The 12103-nt window shown below is 39.9% G+C and overlaps 1 protein-coding gene across 4 annotated transcripts in view; it reads right to left on the bottom strand.

The window, feature by feature from the left end:
• adam12b (ADAM metallopeptidase domain 12b) overlaps positions 1–12103 on the bottom strand; it is a 126478-nt gene that overhangs the window by 38661 nt on the left and 75714 nt on the right. For all 4 annotated transcript variants that reach the window (XR_010908020.1, XR_010908021.1, XM_067455287.1 and 1 more), the window contains exon 11: positions 10049–10197. Coding sequence is in view for 2 of the 4 variants with exons in the window: in XM_067455287.1 (XP_067311388.1) it covers positions 10049–10197 (149 nt within the window). In the remaining 2 variants the exon portion in view is untranslated. The remainder of the gene's footprint in view (positions 1–10048; positions 10198–12103) is intronic.

Below are 12103 nucleotides of genomic sequence, written 5' to 3'. Positions count from 1 at the left end.
ACGCTAAAAGGGTTCTAAAAATACTGCATTAATCCTGACTAAACGCCAATATGTTGACGAGTTGGGAGTGAGAGCGTGTTGCAAAACTGGGACGTAACAGACCTGTATGTGTGTTTTGTATCACTAGTGCAGTGTCCGTTCTCAGAGCATATAAGCCCTGCCTGCGTGAGGCGCGCCGCTTCTCGAGAGTCCTGCCTTTATTTGAGAGAAGAATATATGTTCAGCCCCTTCCCTCCAAAGCTTCGAATATTCAATGTTTATTACTACCGAAGCTTCGAAGCTCAAAAAAATTGCATTCGGTCCAGCCCTAATTAAATACATAAGAAAATTAAAGTGTTTTTTGACCTAGGATGCACGTAAACCTGTTGTAGGAGACCCTAAAAACAAAATAAGGAGGCTTTAAAATAGCATAACAGGGGCACTTTAATAGATCTCATTTAGATTTTTCTTACATAGGAGAAACAAACAAATCGACAGAACTCTATTGATGCGTCAGCGAGTTCTTAACTAGACAAACCAATACGGTCAGCTTAGTGACAATAAATCAGAAACGAGCAATTTAGCTCCAAAACATTGATTTGCAACGAGGCGATGGTCTTTTGCAAATCTCACAGATGCTCGCAGTGTGGCAGTAAGCTGGGGCACAATCAAACACACAGAAGAGTTTTAATGCCGCCTTTAAAGGGATTACAGTTGAAAGAGACCAATCAGTAGGGGCGTCTGGAAGTAAAAGTCATGACATTTGCAAATGGAAGCGACACATACTGTATCTTAAACATTCTAAGAAAAAGCTAATGATCCAAAAATGACATTTAAGCAGCACTGTAGTTTGCGCAATGAGCCGTTTGCAGCGGCGAGGGCTAGAATAGTAATGTGATGGAGGAAAGGACTTGGGTTTAAAAAGGAATTGGCAGTGGGGATGGAGAACTTTGAATGGTAGTGGGTAAGCTGGCAGAGGCTGGCACCAGATCAAGTAGGTTAAGCTGAATTGGCGATGAATGGTGCTAGCAAAAGCCAGATTGGGCTGTATGGCCTGGCATGCAGACATGGTTTGAGGCACATACGAGCATGAGTTTGAGATCTGCGTGCCAGTCCACTTTCAAAAAGTGCTGCGGGAGGGGTTTAGGATTAGACCAAAGATATTGCCAAGCATAAAACACACGCAGACACATGTACATATTTACAGAGTTAAGTGTGCGAGTGTACTTAAACCCTCACATAATTTCTCTCTTCACTCAACTTTCATGATTGCCAACCGAATCGCTCTTTTCCCAGCATCTGTGCAACCCCTAAAGCCCTCCTTATGAATTCAAGCAAACAACAAATCCTCCCTGCTTGAACTTCGCTTTACTTCTTTCCCCCTGTAAATCACAGCCACAGACGCAAAAAATCCACAGAGAACTCCTGCAGTCTACCCTGTCAAAGCCTCTTCACTCAACTCCGAGATCTGCTCGCATCTGAAACTTTAACTGCTATCATTAAGCATCTGCTTTATAATTATAAATCTAAGCGAAACCACATATTTTCCAAGACTATTGAGCACAACAATGAACCCAGATGCTGATTACGACGTAAATTATTCTGAAATTACACGCCTGCTGTCCTCTCCAAAACGAGTGTGCTTAAACATTGATTCACTGAAGCAACAGTGGAATGTTGAAGTGTTTGCAGAAAACCCAATAACTCGAATCAATCTCGCTTGTGCTGTTGACACCTCAGATCTAATCCCGGCACCTGCTGTGTTAATGCAATATTATACACTACATACAAGTCTTCTGAATCTATACAATAAGAGCATGTAGTTTTCCTGCAAAAAGAATGTTTCTTTTGTGTTCTGCTGAAAAAAGAAAGTCATGTGTTTGAAATGACAAGATGGTGAGTTAATGATGGCAATTTTTGGGTAACGCTATATCTAACTATAGTGTATTAAAGTACTTACAAATCATTTACAAACCATTAGTATATAGTTAATATTTTATAAACTGTAGTTAATCCATTAATAGACTTAAGTGAGTTTTTTATTCATTGTCACTGTAAAGAATAATTATTGTTTAATAAGCTTATATCTAGAGCTAGATAGACTTAATAGTAAATAGTTCTCACTTTAGGTCATGGAAAATGGGAAAATTACACGTTTTAAACCAACCTTTTAGACATTATTGCATTCATATTCAGTGTTACTTAAAATGTTTACAAATACATTAAGCACACGCACGCACACACACCTACCTTAATCACATTAACTTGATCTTATGAGTATTTATGTAATTGATATTGATAACATTTTATTTAAATTTTATTAAAGGGGTCATATGATGGTACATGTACTTTTAAAAGCTGATTGTATAGAAATGTGTGTTGGCAGTGCCTGTCCACAACCATCCTATAATGATAAAAAACCATCCAGTGTTTTTTTTTTTTTTTTTATCTCCTTATATGTTTTCCCATCTCAAATCGAGCCGTTCGACCATGTGACATCATACGGTCGGACACCACTCCCACGATTGATGATTGACAGCAGCGTTTTAACTCAGACCCGCCCTGAGCGAGCTCTGTCATCATCATCATCACAGTCCGCCATTGTTGATGCGCTGGAGCAGAATGCCGTCCAAGCGATTGTGGTGTTCTCTTCTTGGGTGTAATAATGAACACAGTAGTCATTCTGATGTTCCTTTATCCGAACCGCTGAAGACACAGGGGCTGAGTTTTGTTTTCGTCAACGCTTTTATGTTTGTGCGAACTGCAAAGCATTTCTCACCAGACTGCTTTATAACCGAGGGTCAGTATAAAGCAGGTTTTGCTAAGAAGCTGCATCCAAATAAAGATCTGTACCAGCTCGTGTTCCTGCTGCCCCTCCAGAAGAAGTGAGTGTAGTTTGAAACGCGTGCTTGCTTCACAATGAATGCGGCTAAAGGGGGTAAGTTAAATTGTGGCATGCATTTTATGCATTACGTTCTCATTCATAACCCCGCGTTTAAAATGAACAACGCGTTATGGTTATCGTGTTATTACAAACTGTGTACGCTGGTTTTAAAGTTACCATGGACGTGGTAACACTACACTAAGCTTAATTATGTAGATGGTTTATAACGGTGTCTGTTACTGTAAACTTGTTACTGTTGTAACAGTTATTGCTTTAATAGACTATTGATACAGTTGCACAGATCTGTCCCATGATCTGTCCTCAGAGCCTCCCGTTGCCATTCTTTCGCCTCTACTGTTGTCTAGGGAACGACCCCACGTGAAAGCACCCCACAGAACAGAGGGGCGGGGTGAGCAAAGATCATTAGCATTAAAGTCGTATGCTCTGAAATGGCTTGGTGAAAACAGAGCTGTTTTTGACCAGGTAAAATTAGTGTTTTCTTACAATACTAATGAGAATTTTTTATTCAAGTATATTACAAAGTTTTCATTTAGACACTAAAGAATTATATTAATTCCTTTAACAATTTATTTTTAAGTGGTCATGTTTAGCTTTGGTTTAATGTAATTGTAAACATTTTAATAACAATAATTATCATTCTTATAATAATAATAATAATAATAATAATAATAATAATAATAATAATAATAATTAAATAAATGCAATTTCAAGCATTTAATTAATGTCACATTTCCATTTTCCGAGACCTAATCGAGAACCATTTAAAGGTGAACTATGTAGTATTTTTGCAGTAAAATATCCAAAAACCACTAGGCAGGTGTTATATATTTTGTTCAGCTGAGTACCTACAATATCCCAGAAGTTTTCAACTATTTGTAAATTGTGAGAAAATTGCTATTTTAACTAAGGACAGGGACGTTTTAACATTGCATTTGAGGGAGTCGCCTGTCAATTGCGTCATATCTGCGTTACCCTCGGTTTCGGCTTTTATGTGGCAGGAGCGCTTTACTCTTAGCAGTGTGAACAAGTGAACGCACAGAGTAAAGTCATAACATCGTTTTGAACACACTTAAATGTATCTAATATGATAAACAGAGCTACATTACCTCAAAATCATAACCGGAAGAGCTGATCAGTGCAGGCGACCGGCGACTGTCTCCCGTCCCGTCATAATAAAAGTCCCGGTATTCGCGAGGCGGGTATTTGTTTAACAATCGCTCCAGCAGCCGTGCTCAGGTCCATAACACTCGGTCCTGCTCTGCTTTAGACTACAGTAACGTTAAAAACCGCATGCATGAACGTGATTTCCGCCCGAGTCCTATTTTCCACCGGCTGTGATGAGAAGACCACATCTCCCAAGATGCTGCGCTCACACTTTGCATCATCAAACTACGATTTGTTTTGAATAGGCGCCCTCTAGTGGACGGAAAGCTCCATAGTGCACCTTTAACAAAGTGTTATCTAACTCTTTACATATAAGCCAATTAAACAATAATACTTTGTTACTTACAATGACACTGAATGTAGAACTCACTATTTAGTCTATTAATGTATTAACTACAGGTAATAAACAATTAACTATTTGCAAATGAATTGTAAATACTTTATTACACTAGTTATAATGAAGTTGTTTCCAATTTCGGTTTTTGGGTGAACTAGCCCTTTAAGAAAACATTTTGAGGATATCAACACACAACATCCTGGTGTCCATCCTAAAATATTGAACCTGGCTTTGCACTTGAGCTCATCTAGGCACAAGTGTCTCACTTCTTGTTTTTTTTAAGGCGTTCACACAAAGAGAAACCCCCTGACGAGTATTGTTTCAGCTGAGCTCGCGCATTACCAAATTATTTCTGTTTCCCAAACATTTCTCTGGTCAGTGTTAGCCGAAATCCTTCTACAGTACGTCACAGAATTCCAGACATGTTCACATTTCACTTTGGGAGATGTCAGAACAGCCTAGTTTTCGGTCAATCCATGACGACATCTGATATTATAATACACACACCCATGCACGAAAATATGTTAAAAGAAAACACTTGCTAAACTTCAGATTCTTACCTATACATACAATTTACTGCTTCCTAGCTGAAATGAACACGGTAAAACATTATTATTTCTGTGCAAAATATGATTACAGGGGCAGATTTTTTATTAAAAACTGTTCCTGCCATGCAAGTAAGTGCTTAACACTTTTACCATAGTGCATGATTTGTAAACTGAAACATTTTGATAACCAGATCTTCATATGCATGGCTTTTCTGTAGCTCACCTGGTATAGCATTACACTTGCAGTGTAGAGGTTTCGTGTACAAGCCACTGGAAGCAATTGAGATAAATTAGCTCAAAGACTAGAAGCAAACTAAAATGGCATGGCTGCTTCAGCAAATGCCTTTTTTTCCGCTCACATTTACCTTTTTGTTAACATCAGTGACACCACAGGCAAGTTTTTCCAATTAGCCTGAATTTAATCCATTGCTTACGCGCAGTCTTATTCTTTTTGCACACATACTGTACACACACACACGCACACACGCACGCACACACACACACGCAGTAGTAATCTGCATGAACCTGCCCAGACAGTTTCTAAGTGGTAGAAAAACGCTGCAATTCAAAGTAATTTGAATCTAGGCTTTATCAAAACCCCATTCTGAGCTTGACCTATTAGAGCTGTTATGTTATCAGTGATAGGTGTGGAATGAGGAAATTAATGTCTGCTTAATCAGCCTCCTCAGGCGACGCAAACCGATTCAAAGTCGGGCTCTTTTGTGCTGCCTGTCATTTAGAAGATAACTCCGCCATTTGGGATTCGGTGTGCGGCCACCACAATAAAAGGTGAACGCGATACCCATTAAGCGATAGCATCTCATGTGCTCTTTCCAAAAGGCCATCTGACATGCTTGATATTACAGACAAACGTTCTTCCCTCATTTGCTCTGTAGGGAAGATACAGGCTGAGATTGTGTGAGGTAAGTACTTTCTAACGAAGTCAAATCACAATGTTTAACACCCTGCTGATAGCCTCATATCTGCGTGTTTGTTCTTTGGTGCCTTTGTAGAGCAAGTAAGTCCACCTTGCAGCCACCTTGGTAACATCCCTGACAGCCATTTCCAGCTTTGCATGTACTGTTCCTGTCAAAAATTCGGCTCCATAGGAATTTATACATGGAAATAAGCAAAAGAAGCAGCCATGTTCAGCATTGCAATTTCCTCCCTTCATTTTCAAATGAATGCCTTATTTCTTCCTTATACCGTAGTTTGGCACACATGTTGGCTATTGTATTTGGCTGAAAAACATTAAGAAGCCGACAATAACTTCCTGTTTATGCTTCAGGCTGAATTGAAACAGATCTACGGTAGTTCTTAATTTCTATTTTCGTTCCTCCGTTTTGTCTATCTGTCCTGTCTGTCAGAACTTATTCAGTCTCGTTTCCAATTGTCTTTCTGTTGCGTTTCCAGCTCTGAATCTTCCAGACTGAATGTTATTGTTTGTTTGACCCTACAGGACACAGGGACTGAGAGCTCGCAAAAGCTGTCAGAGAGAGAGAGAGAGAGAGAGAGAGAGAGAGAGAGAGAGAGAGAGAGAGAGAGAGAGAGAGAGAGAGAGAAGAGAGAGAGAGAGAGAGAGAGAGAGAGGAAGTGTAAGAGAGACAGAGACGCACAAAAGAGCAGTGTAGAGATGTGCAGTCTTAAGAGATTTTTTTTGAAAACTGGATTTATTTTGTGCGGGATTCTGTGATGTTCAGAAAGTTCAAAAGGACAGCATTTATTTAAAATAGAACACTTCTGAGCATAATAAATATCTTTACTGTCACTTTTGATCAAATGAATGCATCCTTGCTGAAAACAAAAACAACAACAAAAAAAACACTGACTCCAAACTTTTGAATTTGAATATATTTAGCAGTTCTTATTCTAAAAGTTACCTGATCTTGTCCTTTAGGGAAAATATCTAAAAATCCATAAAATAAGAAAAAATATTGATTAAGAAAGGGATTTTTCTTTGTCTATGGATGTGTTTTTTGTGTCTTTGTGTGTGTCCGTGAGTTCCGGCCTTAAGAGATGAACTAAGGAAGCCAGTGTCCTTATTCTCCCATGGGAATAAAAAATAGGCCAGCATTTTCCTGACTCTGCAAAAGTACATATACAGCTTCTCTGATACAACAAATTCATGTACACTGCCAATAAAACAATACAAAACAAACGCTTTGACTTACAAACCCTACATGAACCTATCAGATGTAAACAGCAAACTCTAAATGAATCCGCACTGAGCGATGTGCGAGGGGTTATTTTGAAAGGTGGGGACAAGCTTTGGCACTCCAGCATTCTTTTAAAAGCACCTTCTTTTTGCAGAAGCGCTAAGTCCTTTTTAAGTATTCATCCATTGCGCTGCTGGATTTAGAGCTATGAATATTTAAAGGAAAAAAGTAAAAATGATGTCAACCTCTCCTCGCTACCTGCGGCTAAAATAGACGACAAACACCTCTCGCGACCTCCCCCTCCCCCCTGAGGTAGTTTTATAAAGCCCAGAGAGATTTCTTCCCAGCACGTTGTCTTGTTGTCATATGAACACATAATGGGAGAATAGGGTTGTGCTGTTTGTTATGGCCGTGACCCAGGGTCGAGCAGCGGTCCAACAAAAATATCCCCACTATGAGATAAGACAGCCACAGCAGAGAGATTGAAAACCGGTCACAGCTGAGAGAGGACAGATGATTACTAGTGACTTGCATGCAATATTTCAGAAACGGCAAATTGCAGCTGTACTTTAGACCCAAGTGCCACAATTCTGATCCTGGAATATCTCAAAAACACTAGAAGGTAATGTGCGTCTCAGGCTGTTTCTTTTTAAACAGAATTTTGAGGTACTGGCTCAATAATTCATATCTAACAGTAAACGAGAAATCCCAAGAAAATGTATTTGACAAAAATAAACGCAGCCTTGCATGGTGTAGCGTAAAAGGTAGTGTGAAAATGCATATGAGTGGAGAATGAACCAGTTTAGTTATACCAAGGGGTCAAGGTTTTGCCTGGACTTTAACATAGCATCTGTGTTGACCTGTTCTCATTGACATTGCCCTGCAATTCCAAAGGATTTAGTCACATGACATTTATGTCTCAAGTGATTAACTCAAAACAACCTGGCCACAGAACTGAAAATCCAAGGATCGCAGATTTCACTCTCCATTCCAGCACTCCAGTACCACATCTAAAGACCCCATCGCAACCGACTCACTGGTTCATCGTCTGATAAGGCAAACTGGCGTAAGTGTAAGGAGAGAAATTTTCCATTATGAGCCAGTCTCACCTTATCAACCTGGTGTTTACCCACGTTCGAGACCAGTCACGTGCTGAAAACCATTACAGTCGAGCGTGTTATCACGAGAAGCCAGGCGACGACTGAATGTCTGAAATCCAAATTTCGGAGTGGACGAAGCAAGCCTTCCTCCTATCTACAAGTTTTTGCGTTTCAGTCTGAGACCAGACTCATGTCAGCGATGACGTATAGGTATGTAGAGCAAATTCATCACTGGGAGACGGCTAATTAACCCCTGGTCAATAAGATGCAGGTAAACGGCTGATTATTCTCTTGTGTACATGAATGATGAGCGCTTGATTTGCCCGTTCCCCAGATAATGGGGCTCGTTGGAGACTAATTGAGCTGTAGAGTGATACGTCTGCTGTGAATTTATACATCAAATCCAGACAGGTTACTCCACTCAGGAGTAAAAGAGGAGGTTATCAAAGACTTGATAGATATTGAGCCTTGTCACAGTCTTTTGTCAAGCGGCAAAAACCTGGTTTAGTGATAAAACCAGGTTTTGCCGTAATCAGCAAGTAATCAGCAATTTTATTAAAGTCCCCCTGTAATCAATGTTATACCATAAAACTCATCTTTGATCACCAAAATTACATATTTAAAAAAAAAAAATCTTCATGCCTTAAAATTGCTTGAATGCAACTTGCTTCAATTTGGTATACACAGAATATGCAAATCAGCCTCACCTCCACTCAATCACACCAGGCCAGAGATCCACTCGGCCAACTCTACAGAGGTAAACGCTGCACAATTGTACCGCTCTTTACAACGTTGGACACACAATGGTAATTAATATGATTAGTCTTTTGCTTGACAATGTTATCAAACAGCTAATAAATGTGTAGTTAATGTTACACAAACCATGTTCCCGTTTGCCATTTCTGTCTGCCTTCTAAAAATTAGCATCCTTAGAAATGCTTTGAACATAGAACGTCAGTAGAGAAAGGCATAGTTCATCATAACATTGTATGATATACATAATTCACCCGCCACATTGCTAAAAGTACCCAATTTTTCATATCAACCGGGATAACCTGGCTTCTCTTGAGACTCTGCTGCTTCACAGCATTAGCCTGACAAGCCAGACCCACATCAAGATGTTTGGTCTGGAAACTCATCATTGACAGGACTCAATCCGAGGGGCGGGATAAACGGTTGTCTTTCAAACTCCCTCTGCACGCGATAGGATAGCGCTACAACCAACCAGAGCAACGAAGGTGAAGCAGAGCTAGTTGAAAGATTAAACTTTCGTCGTATCCGGTCGGCAAAACTCCGAACACATCTTCCCTTCTTAAGAATGACTTCAGTGCCGTTCTTTGTTCTTTTCTCAGAGAAAAGCTTAACTCCAAGTCTTCCAGAGTCGCGGTCAAAGCTGATTCGAAAGACCGCTGTTCGCCAGTTTCTGTGTTTACTAGAAGCACGCAAGCGCAACTCTGCCATCATTATATTAAGCCCCGCCCACCGACTCTATACACAATGTGATTGGCCCGACCAGAGTTTGGCGTATACAGCTCAGAAGTGTATTGAGAGTTGCTAGACGACACTCGCGGCAGATTAGATTTGCTGCCACTAGGGTGCGTCTAGATTTCTAGGCTATCACAACATAGTAAGGATAAGCTAAAGCCCACCCACACGTCGACGTGATTGGTTACAATGTAGTTTGTGACATAAAAACAAGCATTTCAAAATGCATTTTTTAGGCCGTCTTTGGATCACTGGAGTTTTAAATACTTAGCAATGGTGTTGACTTATGAATTGGCACATGATTTGTCAAAGCATATTTAAAACACTAGACATATACAACATTAAAACTTGATTTTCTTTAAGCACATACTCACCCGGTAGAGGGGGTCATGATGCAGCCGCCACGATCTACAGTCATCCTACAGCCGCATCCTCGCTCTGGTGTGTCATGGTTCATTCCAAAGTTATGGCCCAACTCATGGGCCAAAGTCACAGCAGCTCCCAGAGGATTGTCCGAGTGATCCTAGGAAACCACACAATGTCATGTGATATATATCTCTAACCAGTTTGTGCTGTATTTATTTGCGTATCTTCTTGATGTATATTATATTTGTAGATTGGCAACTGCCATTGAAAGAGATACAGGGCCCAGGGGGTGAATCAAAATAATGTTTGACTAATCTGATAGATATCTCCTCTTAAAAAGCAGTACAACTGAAAAAAAGATGAAAGAAAAAAAACAGTTGGTAGGATTTTTTTTTTTTTAAATTTCATGAGCAACAAGTTCATTGGTCATTTTCAATAGAGTAGCAATGCATGAAGCACAGTTCACTTTCAAACCAAGCAGCTTTCTGGGTCAACGGGACGAATTCGCTTGACCAACTTCAGCTGCAGGCTCTCATGCAAAATCCCAGATTGCATGATTTTCTATTGAAATGCATGGATTTCGCCCATAAAAACTGTCCAAACAACAGTAAATGTGACTGTACTTTTATGCTGAAGGAAGAATATCAAGCCAACAGGGAACACCCTAGAACAGTGGTTTTCAAACCTGTCCTGGAGGACCACCAGCCCTGCACATTTTGTATGTCTCCCTCATCTAACACACCTGATTCAACTCTTGAGCTCATTAGTAGTGACTGCAAGACCTGAAATGGGTGTCTCAGAAATAGGGAGACTTACAAAATGTGCAGGGCTGGTGGTCCTCCAGGACAGGTTTAAGAACCACGGCTCTAGAACAACACGGAACACTATGGAACATCTTAGAAACTACATGGCAACACTAACATTTTCTTGCAAAAAATATTTTCAATAAAATAAGGCCGTCAGATAAGCACTTTTATAAAATTAAAATGTAAAAGAAAAGTGCTGAACTCACTATGCACATATTGTGGTAATGACTAACTGGGTAATAACTATGTGCTAACCCTAAACCTACCCAAAACCTCAACTTAACCCATGTATTTACCTTACACTACTCAGTATTTTTGTGGACGAGTATACTGTAAGTACATAACAAGTGCATGCACTGTAAAATAAAGTGCAACCATAATGTTGTATGTTTAAAATATCTTCATGTAGGGGCTTTCGTCATACAAGACTGGGAAAAAAAACACATAATAGCTGATTAATATTGTATGTCACGTGAAAGGACCAACAGACAGCTGTTATTAAATGTCTTGAAGAGCTCTGGATGCTCCTATGAATTTTTATCCTTTCTCTTTTAAACTCACTCTTTTTAAATCTCTTACAACCTTGAATAAAAACACATACAAGCGCCACTGCTCTTATTCTCCTTCTCTTGTTGTACTGCTCTCTTCATCTTCTGAATTTCATCGAGAACAAAGCAGAGCTTCAGTGTTATCCATTTCAGCTGAGGTGAAGGAAACCTCCCTGCTGCCTCACGAGCGTGACCTGGTTACCAGCGAACCACCTCTTGTAACTCAGAAACAGATTTTTTCCTTAGTTTAGCTGCCATCTTTTCACACCACTATACCCTGACTGCATTTTTTCCATTTCACTGTACATCAAAGTGCCATTTTCTTCCTTGATTACAGGGTAAGGAACATAACAGGCTCATCTTAGCTTTCAGTGCCAACGGGTGAGATTTCTCTACTTCATTTCATTTATTCAAGATCTATAGGGTGCCACTGATGACTGTATATTTTGAGTATGACTGACTCACCCCTCTCGGAGCGTAATTGCAGACTAATACAGTGGCTAATGCCGTGGGAAATCTAGACTTAACTATTCCAAGAAGCCACTACCAAGCTGCCACATTGAAAACATGGTGCCTTTATAGTGGTAACAGCCATATTTAAGTGCTCTTGTGCTTCTGTCAAGTTAGTTCCAGATTTTATAGGGTATCTTCAATCAAAGGAATTCCCAACTTTTGGATTCCTGTAATCATGCAAGCTGTGCCCATTATA

Source organism: Pseudorasbora parva, chromosome 10 (genome assembly GCF_024679245.1).
Source record: "Pseudorasbora parva isolate DD20220531a chromosome 10, ASM2467924v1, whole genome shotgun sequence".
NCBI classification, from domain to species: Eukaryota; Metazoa; Chordata; class Actinopteri; order Cypriniformes; family Gobionidae; genus Pseudorasbora; species Pseudorasbora parva.
This window is presented reverse-complemented; position numbering and strand designations above follow the sequence as displayed.